The sequence below is a fragment of the Thunnus maccoyii genome, chromosome 23, assembly GCF_910596095.1.
Source record: "Thunnus maccoyii chromosome 23, fThuMac1.1, whole genome shotgun sequence".
Lineage (NCBI taxonomy): Eukaryota > Metazoa > Chordata > Actinopteri > Scombriformes > Scombridae > Thunnus > Thunnus maccoyii.
The window spans coordinates 9,907,732-9,924,928 of record NC_056555.1 but is presented as its reverse complement, the minus strand read 5'-3'; the positions used below and the strand labels follow the sequence as shown (position 1 = coordinate 9,924,928).

Genomic DNA, 17,197 nt, shown 5'->3' with positions numbered 1-17,197 from the left:
CTGACACAATGATTAAAACACGGCTGCTAATTGGATTTGACAAACACCACCAAAGTGCGTGAGGTAGATAAAATAAAGTAAATCAAGATGAAATTATGTTCCATACAATGTCTGAAGTTTCTTTTGTAGTCTTTAATATGCACGTAAATTTATTTCTCACTGCTGTTTTTAAGCAGGATTTGGTTGAAACAGTGGTGGAACAAGAATTTAAATCATTTACTTTAGTAAAGTAGCAATACTACTACTACTATTACTAATAATAATAACTTTATTAATATAGCACCTTTTAAAAACAGTTTACAAAGTGCTTTGACAGATTAAGCAAAGGCTGGATACCCAGAAGGCAATGATATAACAGAAAGTCGAGCAAAAACAAGACAAAATTAAAGTTAAAATAAAGTCCAAACAAAAAAGACAAAAGATGAAGAAACACAGCAGAGAGGAGACAGAAGAATGATGACAGAGGTCAAAGAGATAAAAGACAATTAAAAACATTACAAATGTAAATAAAATACAAATAAAAAGATTAAAATCAATATAAAAAATGCCAGTCAAAAATACTCCATTACAAGTAAAAGTACCCACTGTAAAAGTACTAGGGCAACAACTGATTTTCATCATCAATTAATCGGTCGATTATTTTCAAGATTAATTGATCAGTCCCTCGGTCTATAAAATGTCAGAAAATGGTGAAAATTTCCCAAAGTCGTACACGCGCCCTAATATGTCTTGTTTTGTCCTGTCCAACAGTCCACAAGCCAAATACATTCAGTTTACTATCATTCAGGACTAAAGCTACAACAAGAGAATTTGCCCCCCTCACCTAACGATTCATTAAAAAAACGATTAATTATCAAAATAGTTGCCGATCAATTTTCTGTCAATCGACTCAATCGGCACTAAAAACTACTGCATTCAGTATTAATAAAAAAGAAAAGAAAAGTACATAATGTACTTAAAGTGTCAAAAGTAAAAGTACTTGTTGCAGAATGGCTCATATGCTGTTGTAATGCTAGATCATTATTACTGACGCATTAACATGGAAGCAGTACTAACGGTGGTGCTGATTGACGTGCAGCTAATTTTAACTGCCTCTTCTACTGCTGGGTGGCTGAATATGTTACATATTATCAACTGTTTATATGTGTTTTAGATGTAAAAACTACCGTCCTACTACAGCTGTTAGATACATGTAGAAAAAAAGTACATTTCCCTCTGAAATGCAGTAAAGTACAAGTAGCATAAAATTCATAAAACTGAAATACTCAAGTAACATACAAGTACTTTCTACCACTGGGTTGAGTTTTGCAAAATTAGAAACAAATTAGACGTTGTTCAGGTGCAGCATATGGTTGCATTATCTCAGCATAAAGATGACAACAGTGGGAGTAAATCAGATCTACATGTAACCCTGTTTATTACAAATATTGCAAAAGCAGGATTTTTTTTTAATGCTCAAAATCGTTTGTAGAGTTCATTAGCAGGTTTCACGTATCCTCAATAAATTAAATAAAATAGTGATATTGGGGGAACAATATAGATAGTATATTCATTTGATTTTTTTGTGTCATTGGCCAACTGAGCTTCAACTGTAAAAAAAAACAAACAACAACTGCACATTCCTTATTATTCCAGTAAAAACAACCAGGCTTTGACCTACTCATAATTGCAGTAAGAGTAATCATGAGACAGAAGGGCGAGGACACTGTTAGTCAGCGGGTGATCTGATTCTCATGTCTCTGAATTATCTGCGACTGATAACATGTTTTTGAAAAGAAAGTCTGTGAAGTAATGCTCTCCTGATAAAACAAAGCAAGGCTGCTGTATGATAAAACATTTTCAGGACACAAAGAGAACAGTCCGTTTTCCCAACAGCACAATTTCCATGATGCCAGTTTTTTCGAGGGATTATTTAAAATCAACAACAACAAAAAAAAAAAAAACGATAGATGTGGCACTTCCTTATGTACAGAAACTACAGTACATACAGCGGCCCTATTTGTTGCATACATAGCATAGTAATTCATACAGTACAAACAAAATAAAAAAAACAATACTATTGCAATAAAACATAATTTGTTAATGAGCCAAATGGCTAGTACAAGTGAGCTAAACACAGAGAATGGAGACTTTATTATTTATATTAAGACATCCTGCATGCATTAACTAATCCAAAGTCTCATTTTCCTATTTTGATTGCAGCATTTGTGCCTTCAGTTCACGGTGACATTATGTACAACTGATGAGCAAGGTAATCGACAATAACTTACACGTGATCCTATTAACAAATAATATCTGTTTTGTGCTTTTCGGCGTCGTCGTCACAGAAAATAACCTTCTACGTTACAGTAAAATTGTAACTTCTGTTCAGTAAAGACACAAAAAGAGCTACTCCTTTCAATGTGCATCTACAGCAGAACTGCTACTAAATAAGTCTATTTAGTATAGCTGTACCCTTTTTTTTCCTATTGCAAATAACAGTAAAAAACACTGTCTGATTGCAGCAATTTAGGTCCCCACTGGGGCCACTTCTGTGGAAGACTGAAATCATCCATCTTTTCTACAGTTTCTCTCTGTTGTTATTCCTTCTATCCCTCCTTTTCTTTGGCTGTGTTTGCAGGAGTGGTCTCCTTCGCCTGGCTTTCAGATGGACCTGCAGTCTTGTCTGTATGGAGCTGAAGGTTCTCCTCTTTCGGGGGGCTGGCGGTCGCCCTGTCTGTTGATTTGCTATCAGCAGCTGGAGAACTTTTCACCTCCTCTGAAGGAGTTTTCTCATCCTGCTTTACCTCCTCCGCAGGCGGCATGCCTTCCTCTGCGGCCGCTACCTTTTGGTCCGTTCCCTTTATGCTCGTATCGGCCACCTTCTCCTCCGTTTCTGGCTTTTCTCCCTCCGCCGGGGCTGTTCCTTCTTCTGGATGAGCTAAGTCCTCCTCTACAGGGGGGATTCCTTTCCCCGCAGGACCTGCTGGTTTATCGTCCTCTATGGGAGCCATACCTTCGTCCATCACCTGTTCCTCCTCTTCATCTATCTCATCCTCTAAAGGAGGGATCATCTGTTCTTCCCTTCCTCCGGGAAAAATCTTGTCTGGGTATACAAGCTTCAGTTGTTCCTCAAAGTAGTCCTCCAAGTACAAGCCTGCACTCCCCACCTCTGAGGTCGCCTGGAATAATCAGTGCACAGAAATGTCAGTAAAAATCAAATGATGTACTTTAAAATACCAACTGTTTTATAAAACTTACAGCTCAAGAAAACACCTGCAAATGATTGAGTATGCCAATAAACTGAAATACGTTACCAAATGTTTTATGATATAACACCACAATGATTTTGTTTTTGCTGGTCACTGCTTCCAAAAGGGATGTTTAATGAAAACCAATCCTACCTTGTAGTACTTTGCACAGTTGAGAAATATGAGTCTGACGTCAGCGACAAACCCCTCAGGACTGACGTAACATTCACCCTCCTTCAGCTTTGACTCCAGCTTCCTCTTAACTATTGATAAATCCATCGGGGTCTTGATCAGCTCTTTGTACCTTCTTGTCTCCTACATAAGAAAAACAACAGGTTTAGCACTTAATACGACCTCACAAACAAAGAACTACAGCTTCTTTTTTATTTGTTTTGGATGGCAAGTTATCTCTTTCACTAAGAGCCTATATTGTTTTGTTTTTTTAAATATTCTGCAGCTTTTTGGTATACTTGTACTCATCCACATATTTTAAAATCAGTAATTTCCTTACTGATTGCCTTTTTAAAGAAAAACTTAATTGACAAAATATTGAAAACAGTGTCTTACCGATGGAGAAGCAGCCTGCTGGAAGTCGGTGCTGAAGTCATTACAGAACAGACGTAGTAACAGCCTCTCACATCTCTACATGTTTAAATGAGAAAAAGAGGACATGAAATTTGTTTGATGGGGGATGATTGGGGGAATCAAGTAGAAAACATATATCTCAAAACACAAAACAGGAATGTAAATGGCGTGACATGAGAGTACCCTTCTGTCAACAGGTGGCAATCTCTCAGCCCCGGGTTCGTCCTTGCTGTCGCAGTCGTACACCATCTCAGGAGAGATGAGGTCTCGGCAGAATGAACAGAACCATTCGCCGCTGAGGAGAGAGACGTAAGGACAGGAAGAGCGATTAGGACGATGCATGGATTGGCAAACCACTGTTGAATCTGACACCAGGCTGAGTGCAGAGACCAGTCAAGCTTAGTCCTTGACAAGACCTGGAGAACAGCCTGTCAGCAGCCTCATCAGCAGTAGAAATGTACGCAAACTACTCCTCTGATTGAGTTTTGTACAGTAAACAATTTTAAAGCTACTATAATTAGAATCTAGATACTGTAAATGAGAAACGTAAGAAAGAAGAATTAACTGTACATATTGTACGATGATATCCAACATGTCTGACATATCGTATAATCTGCTGCCAAATCATTTTGGGTACCATCTTTTTTTTGTACTTTTCTATCATGCTTGTCAGATGTACTTACAGTCAATATCATCAAATGTAACAAATCTTAATTGTTACGTAATAAAAGACTTCTACAATTACTATAAGCTATACAAAACCTTATTTTAAAGAACTAAATTAAACACACTTCTCAGGTTGTACATATCACCTTATACACTTCAAGACTAAATTGGCAACAACACCAGTAGTTATGTTGTCAAGGTTGATCACAAAGTTCAAGGTAAAGTAACAGTAACCTCAAGCTGAAGCTCTTATACCTGCTACCACCACAAGAATAAATAACCATTAAAAAATCTGCAACATTTGATTTAGAATTAACAAAAAAACCCCTATAAGATGTTGATATACTAATGATGATAATGGTAACTATGCTTCAAGGCTGGTAAGTAAGGAATACAATCAAATTAAGTCTTTTTTAATAATAAAATGTACAAACAGTTCCCACAGCAGACAATATGACTTTATAAAACATCAGAACAGGTTGCATTTCATGTTAAACACTCTCCCTCAGGGACCGTATTATTTATTTATTCATTTCTTTCAATTAAATTTACTGGTCCAACAGCATTTGGATGGTCGTATAATTGTGCAACTATAGCTGTTAATGTTTATAATCCCTGTGGCACTGAGAGACGGCTTGTCTCTCACCTGGGGGACTCGTTCAGAGTGGGGATGTGGCAGGACAGATGGAAAACTTTGGGACACTTGTCGCAACAGAGCAGCTCCCCTCCGTTCTGACAGACGGCGCACCAGTCCTCATTAGGATCTTCTTCCGGCTCCGCTCTCTTTTCAGACTCCGGCTGCTGGGCTGCGGGTTGAGGATGCTGCTCTTTCCCGGGGGTGAGGTCCGATCGAGGGGCTGGGACTTGGGGACAGACTTTCAGCTGCTGACGGGGTTTGGACTGAGCCCCGGTGCTGCTGTCTGGAAGGTTGGACTGCACCTGTAGGCAGAGAGAGATACAGTCAAAGAAACTGCCAATCCAACTGTTTGGCATTGGCCTGATTCAGAAGACAGAACAGCCTTTTAACTTTGAAAACTGAAAACTTATAAAACCCAAGTAATTCTCTTACAAAACGAACTTCGTCCTCATCCTCTGGTTCGTCCTTGATGACGATAACGGGCCCGGGGGACGACCTCCTTCGTCGCTTGGCTGAGGGGGCAGATGGTGGCTCAGATGTCTGCTTCCAGGAAGTCGTCCTTCAACACACAGATTGCCAGAAAGCGGAGCAGGGAAGATTGTGACCATGAATAAATGAATAAAAAAAAACCAAAAAAAAAGACACACCGCCCTTGCTTACATTTATTGGTTTAAAAGATAACAGTGTGTTTTTGAGTGAGTTTTGAATAGTTAGTGAAACCATGAAAATAAGTGTCACAAAAACTCTGAATATATGTTGAATTATTCTGTAGTGTGATGAAATACAAACAGTTACAGCCAAACAGACTGTAGCAATTTTGGGGGGGAATAAATTATACTATGTGCTGGGACAAAAGTGTGAAGTCTGATTATGAACAGTATAATTAAACTGTATGACAAGACAATAGCTGTCAAAACATAACACAATTTAAAGTTTGTGCTTCAAAAATGTCTTTTAACCATCAAAGCAGCAAGTTGCACCGCACATGTGTCTGGTTAACAGAGATTCAAAACAAAATATTTGTCATAATCTCTGACAGAGACAGTTGTGAAAACTGACAGACAAACTCATAAAATCAAATTTTCGTGATACCAGCCCCCGACATTCTTAAAAATTAAAAAAGATCGACAACAGCACAAGAGAAAAAGGCAACTGCTGGGAAAAGAAACATCATCATTTTTTAATGGTTTCTTACCCGGTGCTTCTGTCTGAAGAAGACGGTTTGGCCATGGGTGAGTTCTGCCTTCCTTGAACTTGAAGAAAAAGGAAAAATTACTTATGAAAGATTAGAGGTCACAATGAAAAATGTATTTTAAGGGTAATTTTCACATGGATTTACAGTTGCTGCTCAATCCGAGCATGGATAATGACCTGTTATGTGATTGAGCGTGCTCGTTTTGTCTGCGGCCGCTGAAGCCAGACTTGGAGCGAAGCTGGGTTTCGGGATGGAGATGGTAATGGAGGGGACAGATCCGCTAGCTTCACCCCTCTTCAGGAAAGGGTTAGACGACTCCGTCAGGCCCCGCTGCTGAAGAAAACAAGAAAAAGGGTGATTAACGCACCACCTCATATGAGACTATAAATCTCTTTGGCTCTTCTCCATTCTCATTTTCTACCTACCTGGTGCAGTGACGTCTGTGTGGCTGCTCCGGTGGACAGAGGCTGTGGGTAACGGGACGTACCCTGCAACACATCCATGGGTTTAGGAGGGAAGCTGGAGCTAAGGATCAGATCTCTCAGAGACTAGATGTAGAAAAAAGTGATGAAGTTAAAAGAATACTTTTAAAAACCCATTTTAGCATCAAGTTAATGTGTCCCATTGGGATGAGCCATTTGAGTGCATGTTTTTTTTTCCGAGGAAGAGGAAGCAGGAGATGTTAAAAACGATGGAAAATAAACAAACCGCATCCCTGATGAAAAACAATCAGGATTTTTCCAACTGGCATTAAACGACTTTTATCTCATTGAGATTTAACAAATATTTCTGCTTTTCTTGATGAAAAGGTTGGAACAAAATATTCCTAAAGAATAAAACCATTGTAAAAGAAACTTATCACGAAGCTGAAAGGACACATTATAAGATAACAGATAAATCAGCTTGAAAAAACAAAAACATAAACAAGATTTATCAGAACTGTTTAAACAATATTTACGTCAAATTAAATCTCTTGTGATAAAACACCAGCTGTATTTGTCTCTTTGATAAGAAGCATCTACAAACTCTTTCCATGAGCCCTTGTTTGGCATTCTTAATATACAGCACATCGCCCACACACGGATACATTCTCATTTGTTTACCCACTTACGTGAGGAGGCGTGAATCCGGTGTTGTGAAGCATGGAGGACGTGGGGCTTCTGGGGTTGGGGTTAGGGTGGGAACTCCCGTACCTGCGTCCCGGTCCCGGCTGTGCCATGCTGGTGGGGCATTGGGACGGGGAGGACCCTCCGTGGATGGGTCTGGTTGGAGGCGGAGGGCCCGGGGGTCCTGGGAGTCTGACATTTTGGTACCAGGACCAGTGGTTAGGAGGGGGCTGCCTGTGGGGCTGCTGGGAGAGTTTTTCCACCTCAGACAGAGGAATAAAATGCCAGTGAAATAAATGAACAATACATGCCCAGAATTTAGGATATTTAACAGTATTGAAGCAGTGGGCGTAAGTCACTTAACAATTTAACGAGAATAAAACTACAGACGTTGCTGAAAATCGTTGTACCTGCATCTGGAGCTGAGCCAGCGTGCTCTGTCGCTGCTGAGCTGAGACCGACAGACCTCCAGTGGGCGCCTCTGGTCTGGAACCTGCCTGGTGGTTGCTGACGGTCGGTCGTCCTGGGCCCCTTTCTACTACCAGAGAACCTGAAGAAAAGAAGCAGGCAATCAAAAATATTATCATGAATTATACCTCATTCTTCTGGTTAAGGGGTAGTCACACAGTTCACTATACATTTCTGCTGCCACTTCAGCACAGCTTAAATGACCAAACTACACTTTTCCTAATTTACACTTCCAACTCTACAATGTTTTGACTGCAGTGTCAGTCTGACAACACTCAGTTCTTAAAAAAAACTGTGTAAAAACAGTGTTTTTATTGTATCTGGGTGCTAGCAGTGAAGGGTTTTTTTATATAACAGCGGCAGCAAGAATTCAGGCAGGTATCGTCACCCTCTCATAGACGTATTAAAAAGATCTATATACACGTGCTATTACGCAAAACAAAATAATGGGGAGGAGAAAATTACGTATGCAGAAAAGATAAGATTAGAAAAACGTTTCGTATTTAGGCCAGATGAGATTTATACACTAGAAGACGTAGATGCCAAACAAATCTATCTTGCTTACTAGACTTAAGAGCATGCTGACATCAAAGATAAGATAATATAAAACTAAAGTATGACGTAACAAAAATAAGGTTCCATAAGTGATCTTTTAAAGATGATAATAAAAAGCATAAACTAAAAGATGTAATGAACAAAACAAAATGTGCAGTTTGCTGATCTTCCTGCGGGAGATGAGTTTCTAAGACACACTTGGCCTTCTACAAACTGAAACGCTACAAAACACTTTTTTATTCCACTATCATCTTAGCCAACCTGCAGCACTTGTTAGCGCTTGTCTGGCACTGTCATTTTTAGATGACGCCGGTCTTACCGAGATCTACGTTTGTGGCCCAGAACCCAGAGCGACACTGGAAGCGAACAGAGCTCTGAGGAACGATGGAGGGACTACAGCTAGCTCTCATCAGGTAATGGATCTGGAAAAGAATCTAGGAGACAAAAAGATAGGGAAACTTTTACATTTCTTTATTATAGTAGGAAATATTTTTCCTACAAAAAACCAGTACATGTCAGCGTGCATGGATTCAGATTGCTATGTGGTGGTAAGACACTCACCAGTCTCTTGCAGTATAGGAGGGCTGTTCCACTATGGCTAGCTGTGGCCCATTTGGTAAATCTGATGACATGGTCTAGGTGCCTGGTCAGAGAGTTGACGTCTTCTTGCTGCTTTTTCAAACCCAACTCATGGTCTTTGGTCAGAGCCTGGGAGTATGAGTGTGTATGAAAAAAAATCATCATAAATGCCAAAATTGCCTTTGAAAAGCTATTACTACTAAGAATAAACATACCTCAAGCTGGTTAACCAGGATCTTTCCCTTCCTGTTGATCTCCATTATCAAGTTACAGATGGACTTCTTTATTTCATTAGTTACAGACTTCCGGTTTTCTTCAACTTGCTGGAGTCTGAAAAACAAAGGCAGAAAATTTTATTTAATTAAAAAGTCACAAAAATACATATATTGTACTGTAGTACACAAACAAAACAGCAACACGGATCAAGTGCCAGCAGTAGAGACAACTTTACCCAGTGCTGATACAGCTGGAAACTTCCTCAATGGCTTTTCTTTTCTCTTGCAGCTGCTGCGTCATGTTTTCCAGATACTGCCTGTGATTCCTGTATGCATCCTCCAAAAACTGGTAGCTGGATAAAACAAATATCCAAGTTGAATTAATGAATGAAAGCTCTGTTCTTTTTATTTTCAGTTCAGTTAAGTCTATCATATAAATCATTAATCATTGGTTATTCTGTCTGGTAATAGATAATCAGGGCTTTTCAAACATTAGACTGAAATATTTTTATTGTTTTCTGACAGACATCCTGCATCATCAAAAGTCACATAACAGAAAAATAGTATTCCAATACATGATTCTTATGCTAGGAAACCAAATTCAGCATACTTGTGATCCTTGTGTTTAAGCAGCTGACAGTCTCGACAGGTGAGTCGGTCACACGTCTCACAGAACAGCTTCAGTGGCTCCTGCTTATGGATGTCACAAAACACGGGCTTCTGCGTGGAAATACCTACTGCTTCTGGACGAAGGAGGAATTTTCAGAAGACAAAATACAATATCAGCTCACATCTTGCTGCTACTTTGCTTGTAAAGTTTGTATAAAGTACTAACCCTAATTCTCCTTTGGAAGTCAATTCTGAACACCTGCCAACAGTGGTCCCACCCTCTCTCTTCTTTACTTGTTGAACACCCTAATAGCTAACCTTTAATGGCTATGGAATGCCCCTTTCTCTATATCTGGATTAAGAGGTGAAGGAAATACACTGTACAGCTTGCAAACTAGAACATCTTGTTTGCAGCATTGTCTTATTTCAATATGTAACAGCAGACAGTCACATAAGTCCACTATGGTGCATGCATAATCCTTACAATGAGACGTAACACATGGAAATTGTTACTTTTAGCTAATCTAATTTCAGAAAAACAGCTGTTTTCCTGCCGTGGAGAACACTTACTACCTGGAGACATCTCCTCTTTCTGGCGTATGGTGTGATCCCTGGTGAACTTTACCCTTTGATGCGCCTCAATACACGTCACACACAGAAACTCCACACATTCCACGCAGTAACCTGTTGCCTCCGTGTTGTCCTCACAGCTCATGCACACCTGTCAAAGACGAAAATTAAAAGGATTAACAAAAGAGGGAGGCTGAGCAAATTAAACATCACCAGTGTAGTCTTGGGAGAACGGTGTCATGAAACCAAACTGTTGAACAACTCAGGGCAGACGAGAGTTGACCAACCTGGCTGGTTTTCTCTACGGTGCTGCTTGGTACCTCGGCAGAGTCCTTGACAAAGAAATTATCCAACACGTCCATCTCCCAGCATTCCTGTCTGCAAACTGGACATCGGATGGCACCTACTGGTGTGAGAGACCAGATTGATTATTGAAGGGCATGACTTTACTGTTTAAAATACTGATTTTAGTATTTTAAATGTACACAGAGTTGGGCAATGAGTACCTTTAGATGAGCAATATTGGTTATCATAACATCATGGTGTGGCTTACAGTTTTTTCAGCTGATGCTTACGGCTACATTTTAGTCAGATAACACATTTTGTGAGATATATGATTGTACAAGCTATGTGAAATGAAAAATAGAGGCCTCTTCCTGCTCTTGCTGAGTGAACATCCTCTGACAGCAAGCAATATTGTCATCTCAATCAATATTAACATTTAATAAAAATGATTTGTTTCTATTGTCCACATCATCCAGCTCCACACAGGGGTTACACTGCCCAAAAGTTTCATGTCACTAAGTTTAAAGGTTGAATGCCTAATATCTGCTGGGCAGCCCAACCTGCTTCATTCATGCTTAGAAACAGCTATAGTTGTACAACTCTTGACAAAATTACATCAATCATGACTTTTATCAGTGACCTAAGAGATTTCATATCAATAAAGACAGTATTCTCACATGATTTGTTGTTGTCGACTTGACCTTGCGAGTCACGCCTCGGGTCAGCACTCCTGAACGGGGCAGGCAGACACCTCTTGCAAAAGGAGTGGAGACACGGCAGCAGTTTGGGCTCCCTATTGTGGAAGCTCAACTTGCAAATGGGACAAGTGTCCATGAGCCCGAAGGTGCCTTGCTGTTTCAGCCTCTCCTCCTCTGCTGGTAAACTTTCCGCCTCGTTTTCTACGATGATGACAATGTCATCGTTGGCAGCATTTTCAGCACTTTCATCCATTTTTCTTTTTACTGTTGCTGCTTCCCGATCAATGTCGCGTTGCGTTTGAAAACAATGGCTAAACCTGTAGATCTTTTTCTGACTTAAGGAGTCAGAGAGGAGATATTGATACTAATATCACGCATATTAGTCCATCATCCTAGCGAGCTGGTTTATTGAGCAATAACGTCACATTAACAGCTTTAGTTGAGATGTTATTCTTTCCGTCTTGGAAGCTAAATTAGCAACGTAGCCTGTTTTAATTTGCACATATGCTAGAGAGAATAAATAATAAATTGCCCGGTTTGTGGCGGTTCTTTTTACAACAGACGAGAGATAAAAGCGTACGGTTACTTAATAGTCAAATTTACGGTATATAAATTGTATTTTGAAGCTCATGTGTCTCTGAGAAAAGCGAACATCTGTGCTTTCTTTGCTCAAAACACATACATTACCCAGAGAGCACTGCGGTGCTGTAAAGCTACAGTGTCCGGTTTGGGCCAAACTACACTACCCTAACAAACGGAGAAAATGGATTCAAAGTTTGTTGGCTGTCCAGCCAAATGTGTAGGTCCCCTAATTGATAGAAAAACGGTTATGTGCTTATTAAATATATTATATATAATATATTGGCTTAAAATCGACAAATTAATTGACCTATGACCCCCAAAAAACAGATACTGCACTCTTTGGCCTTTGTATTACCTTAAACAAATATATAGGTAGTGCAAAGGCAAAGTGCAGTAACTACTATCTTAGTGTCTGATCAATAATCTAATTTGATTTCTTATTACATTATATCTGTATTTAATTGTTTCATTGTTTGCATGTTTAAAAAGTTGAAATAGACGAGTAATTAAGAAAAAGTCAAGCAATCTTCAAATATTATTGTGTGAGGTTTAACCTATTAAGATGGCTTGACATATTTATTCTAATTGTAAAATTATGTAAACCTATTTTTAGAATTAGATATATGCTCTCATAGAATATAATCAAATCCCTGTCTTAATAGAATCAAATTATATCAGTCAAATCTAGGTTAGTAAACTTTAAACTGTTAGACAATTTTTCACAAGGTAAAACAGACATTGAAAAGTTCAATTTCAGTCATAACTCAGTATCGAACAAAATTGTAATTACTTACGTTTGGCTTTGTATGGCATTACAGACAAGCAATATGTCTTTATAGGACAAATATAAATTGGACATTTTCCCTTTTTCACTTAAAATGTCACACCATTTAATTATTTAATTGCCTTATTTAAAAGTGCAGACGTGGAAGAAATATTCAAATCCTATGCTTAAGTAAAAGTACCAATACAGCAATATAAAAATACTCCATTACACATAAATGTCCTGCATGAAGAATCCTTCTTAAAATAGATGACAGATATAGAGTGCTTTATTAATCCCAAAGGGAAACGAGAGTGTTACAGCAGCCACGTGACATAAATCAAAATACAAAAATACAAAAAACAATGAGATAGGTAAAAGAAATAAATACAATTATAAGAGCTAAAATATATACAATAACTATATCAACTAACTCAAATATAGCAATATATTAAAAATAGAATAGAATAAATAAAAACAGAAAAGACACTAGAGATATAACCATAAAAGTACACAAAGTATATAAATATACTAATAAAAGTATACCATGTAAGTACATAAGTATCAGCAGCAAAATGTATTTAAAGTATTGCAATAACAGGAGTGGTTTGGTCCCTCTGACTGATTTATTATTATATATGACATCGTTAGATTATTAATACTGCAGCATCAGCATTAGAGCAGCATGTTACTGTTATAGCTGCTGGAGGTGGAGCTAGTTTCAACTACTTTATATACAGTTAGATACACGCATCTGTTTTCAGTTTTTTGACTTTTTCCTCTAATCTTTGATCTTTGGTGAAATATTTAATCATTTCAACATTATTGAAATGATTTGGTGGAGCTGTTAACAACTCATAGACATCTGAAATGTGACCCCGACTCCACACTGCTTTTTGTAAGACGTCAAAAAACAAAAAGGTTGGAAACCACTGGTTTCATCTTTAACAATGTGTTGTATTCTAAAAGCTTGTTATATTATCCATTATGTCAAATCTTCATCTGAAAAGTAACTAAAGCTGTCAGATAAATGTAGTGGAGTAGAAAGTATAACATTTCCCTCTGAAATGTAGCGAACTGTAAGTATAAAGTAGCATCAAATGGAAAGTACCTAAAAATTGTACAGTGCTTGAGTAAATATATTTATTTTCACTAAGTGAAAACTTGAGCACCCCTATCCTTATTTGCCCGTTCGTGTGGGAGGGTGCTTCCCCTTTCTGGGTGGAGTCCTGCCTCTGCCTCAGAGGACTAAAAGAAAATGATTAAGTGGATCAGCTTGTATTTGATGTGATACAGCAGTACTGGGGAATTTTTTAACTTTGACACCTCACACTTTGATGAGAATGGATTTGACAGCTGAGAGTCACTCCGTTCCTATGAATGATGGGAACAGCATACCTTTGATTGGACTGGGAACATATGGAGATCCCCGCACAGTAAGACACATTACACAGGAAATAAACTTCAAAGATTTACACTTTTCACTGTGTGTAACTATGTTTTATTTTTACAACCATACTCATTCATAAAGTGTATTTTTACAATAGACTCCTAAAGGAACTGCATACGAGTCGGTGAAAGTGGCTATTGAAACAGGGTACAGACACATTGATGGGGCTTTGGTTTATTTCAACGAACATGAAGTGGGACAAGCTATAAGGGAGAAAATTGCAGATGGGACTGTGAAAAGAGAGGACATCTTCTACTGCGGAAAGGTTTGCAACAGCTTGTTTCAATCAGTTTGTGTTTGTGTAAAAATTATTTTTTAAAAAAAACTGCATGACTTCAGTTGTAACCGCTACATTTTGGCAGTAACTCTTACCTTTTTCTATCTGGACATGTTCATGCAGCTGTGGAACACCTTCCATCCGCCAGAACTGGTACGACCTGCTTTAGAGAAAACCTTGAAAACACTGCAGCTGGATTATGTCGACCTCTATATTGTAGAAATGCCCACTGCCTTCAAGGTACACATGTATTTAATGTCACATTTAAAAAAATACCTGCTGAAATACTGAAAACAGCATGGCATTTTAATAACTGTCTCTTATTTGTAGCTTTGAATTACTGTCATTTCACCTCATTGAATACTGATATTATTATTTACTGCAGCCAGGAGATACATTTTACCCGAAGGACGAAAATGGGAAATACATTTATCATGAGACGGATCTCTGTGCTACCTGGGAGGTGAGAATTTTGACCTGCTGTCTACTGTACAGTCAAGAATAGAAACTTTTATTAATTTGATAACTCATTTATGCATGACACTGACTATAAATCAATGATAAAGAAAATCAGCTGTCAGTTGCACAACTGAAGGTCACTCACCGTCTTGACTATAGCAATTCCTGATGCAAGTCAATGTTTACCGCACTTAGATAAGCCTTGGGCGGCATCCTGTGTTGTGTGTGTATAAACCTATAACATTTTGTTCAAAGTTCAAAGTTTTATTTACTCCCTTCTGGCTTGTTTTAACCTCCTGTGAAGGCTTTGGAATCTTGTAAAGATGCTGGGCTGGTAAAATCTCTCGGAGTGTCCAACTTCAACAAGCGTCAACTGGAGTTAATCCTTAACAAACCTGGACTGAAACACAAACCTGTGTCAAACCAGGTACTGATATGTTGATAGTAGACCTATTTTTAGGAAAAAAAGTGGCAGATAATACAGTGAATTTTAAACTTAAAGGATGGGTTCACAGTTTTTCAAATCTGAATTCAAACAATAACCAGGTGCCCAAGTAAACATTTAAATAGAGTTTTCCTTTCCATAATCATTCCTCCTGTTCATACTGGCAAATAAAAGATCCCCTTCTAATGCGCTTACAATGTGAGTGATGGCGGCCAAAATACACAAGCCTCCTTCTGTGCAAGAATGCATTTAAAAGTTTATCTGAGTTTAATGTGAAGCTTCTGCTGTTAGAATTAGTCAAATCGAGTAGATATCTTTCAACATTAACAGTACTTTTAGTGCCAAAGTCGCTCTTTTTGTTACTATACTCCCCCTGCAGCTCAAGAGGAAAGCAAAAGGGGAATTTGATGCTAAAAAGACTGCAAATGTGGCAGATATCCACTTGATATGATTAACCCAGACCACTTAAGCCTCATATAAACTTCAGATAAACGTTTAAATGCATTTTTGGAAAAAAAAAGAAAAAAGACTGGATTTTGGCCACATCATTTTGAAAGTGAAAGAGAGAAGGGGGTCTTTTCATAGCCAGTATGAACACAAGGAATGATTACAGTGAGGAAAACCTCTCTGTGTTCATATGGACACCTGACTGTGGTTTTAAGACAGACTTGAAAAAACTGTAAACCTATCCTTTAAAAGAAGTGTAATGATACCCTTGGGAAAACTGGGTCGACTAATACAGCACACAAGACTCACAAGCTAACACTTTTTTTCCTTTTTTTTTTTTTTAAATACAGGTTGAATGCCATCCCTATTTCACTCAGCCAAAGTTGCTTGAGTACTGCCGGCAGAATGATATCGTCATCGTGGGATACAGCCCCCTGGGGACATCTAGAGATGAGTCCTGGTATGGTGGAGAAATTCGAATCCATCACATTCTGTTCAAGTATAACTAGTAAAATACCTTGTGTTAAAATAAGTTAATAAATAATATAAAATAATTAAAATAAGTAAATAAAGATGGAATGCATTTATCTGTAAAAGAAAATGAATTTGCCGTGTCACATTTCAACAGGGTAAACCTGACATGCCCCCCACTGTTGAAAGATGAGACACTGGTATCACTCGCTAAAAAGTATAACAAGACCACAGCCCAGGTGGCCCTGAGGTTCAACGTGCAGAGAGGAGTGGTGGTCATCCCCAAGAGCTTCAACGCTGTTCGGATAAAGGAGAACTTCCAGGTTTGTTTGGCATTGATTCAGCATTGCTAGTTTTCTTTCTTTTTGCTGCGTTGCCTCATAGTCTGTTGTCAACACCGCAGATATTTGACTTCTCACTCTCTGAGGCTGACATGAAGAGCATTGAGGGGTTGAACAAGAACATTCGTTTCGTGGAGCTCCTCATGTGAGTATATAATATGTATTGAGTGATGTTCTGTTCTTCTAATAAGCAAATAATTCATATTTCTCCTCATTGATTCAACAGGTGGTCTGATCACCCTGAGTATCCATTTTTTGATGACTACTAGACCCAGTAGATATCAACAAGTCATTTAATTTTGAGAAACACTTGTTTTTGTGTGTGTGTTTGTTTTTGATTTTACAATGTTTTGTGCCTTAACTTGTAAATAATTTTGATAGCACTGTAATTGTAAATTCCATGAAATATTGCTGATATATAATTCACTGCAAGTTTGATTAACTTGACTTTTATAAAGAAGGAAATCTGATTATTTCAATAAAGTCCCTCAGTTTCATTTGTTGGAAATGACTTGTATTTTATTTATTTTTCGTTATTAATATTTTTCAAACTTATATATTTTT

General features: G+C 38.3%; 2 protein-coding genes and 1 long non-coding RNA gene across 13 annotated transcripts; 1 reads left to right on the top strand and 2 right to left on the bottom strand.

Moving 5' to 3' along the window:
- Window positions 1-1,393: 1,393 nt before the first annotated feature.
- trim24 (tripartite motif containing 24) lies at window positions 1,394-13,099 on the bottom strand. 11 transcript variants are annotated; one of them, XM_042403940.1, is made up of 19 exons: window positions 11,378-13,099; window positions 10,703-10,821; window positions 10,416-10,566; window positions 9,847-9,979; window positions 9,473-9,589; window positions 9,237-9,351; window positions 9,004-9,150; window positions 8,762-8,876; window positions 7,830-7,969; window positions 7,425-7,682; window positions 6,739-6,861; window positions 6,490-6,643; window positions 6,314-6,371; window positions 5,551-5,677; window positions 5,128-5,420; window positions 3,999-4,110; window positions 3,798-3,872; window positions 3,384-3,545; window positions 1,394-3,161 (listed from the first exon to the last, which is right to left on the bottom strand). In XM_042403940.1, the coding sequence occupies exons 1-19, from the start codon at window positions 11,649-11,651 to the stop codon at window positions 2,589-2,591; spliced, it is 3,246 nt and encodes a 1,081-aa protein (XP_042259874.1). In that variant the 5' UTR covers window positions 11,652-13,099; the 3' UTR covers window positions 1,394-2,588. The 11 variants fall into 11 exon arrangements, with proteins under 11 accessions (XP_042259874.1, XP_042259883.1, XP_042259878.1 ...); XM_042403949.1 differs by having other exon boundaries at window positions 6,739-6,801; XM_042403944.1 differs by having other exon boundaries at window positions 10,419-10,566.
- A 739-nt stretch (window positions 13,100-13,838) lies between these two features.
- LOC121891166 (aldo-keto reductase family 1 member D1-like) lies at window positions 13,839-17,169 on the top strand. The gene is made up of 9 exons (XM_042403950.1): window positions 13,839-14,179; window positions 14,291-14,458; window positions 14,594-14,710; window positions 14,856-14,933; window positions 15,234-15,356; window positions 16,172-16,281; window positions 16,450-16,615; window positions 16,696-16,778; window positions 16,860-17,169. Exons 1-9 carry the CDS (start codon window positions 14,081-14,083, stop codon window positions 16,900-16,902), a joined length of 987 nt encoding a protein of 328 aa, XP_042259884.1. The 5' UTR covers window positions 13,839-14,080; the 3' UTR covers window positions 16,903-17,169.
- On the bottom strand, window positions 14,088-15,309 carry LOC121891167. Its single transcript, XR_006094047.1, has 3 exons — window positions 15,075-15,309; window positions 14,566-14,630; window positions 14,088-14,396 (listed from the first exon to the last, which is right to left on the bottom strand). It is a non-coding gene; the product is annotated as an uncharacterized LOC121891167 (long non-coding RNA).
- Window positions 17,170-17,197: the final 28 nt, after the last annotated feature.

Bases quoted from the DNA above. Each gene is read 5' to 3' on its own strand.
- trim24 (XM_042403938.1), bottom strand. From the start codon at position 11,651: ATGGATGAAAGTGCTGAAAATGCTGCCAACGATGACATTGTCATCATC. The intron at 6,372-6,489 runs GTCATTATCCAT...TTTTTCTTCAAG, and splicing joins CACGCTCAATCACATAACAG to TTCAAGGAAGGCAGAACTCA. The intron at 3,162-3,383 runs GTAGGATTGGTT...TGATTATTCCAG, and splicing joins ACTGTGCAAAGTACTACAAG to GCGACCTCAGAGGTGGGGAG.
- LOC121891166 (XM_042403950.1), top strand. From the start codon at position 14,081: ATGAGAATGGATTTGACAGCTGAGAGTCACTCCGTTCCTATGAATGAT. The intron at 14,711-14,855 runs GTACACATGTAT...TATTTACTGCAG, and splicing joins AAATGCCCACTGCCTTCAAG to CCAGGAGATACATTTTACCC. The intron at 16,616-16,695 runs GTTTGTTTGGCA...TCAACACCGCAG, and splicing joins GGATAAAGGAGAACTTCCAG to ATATTTGACTTCTCACTCTC.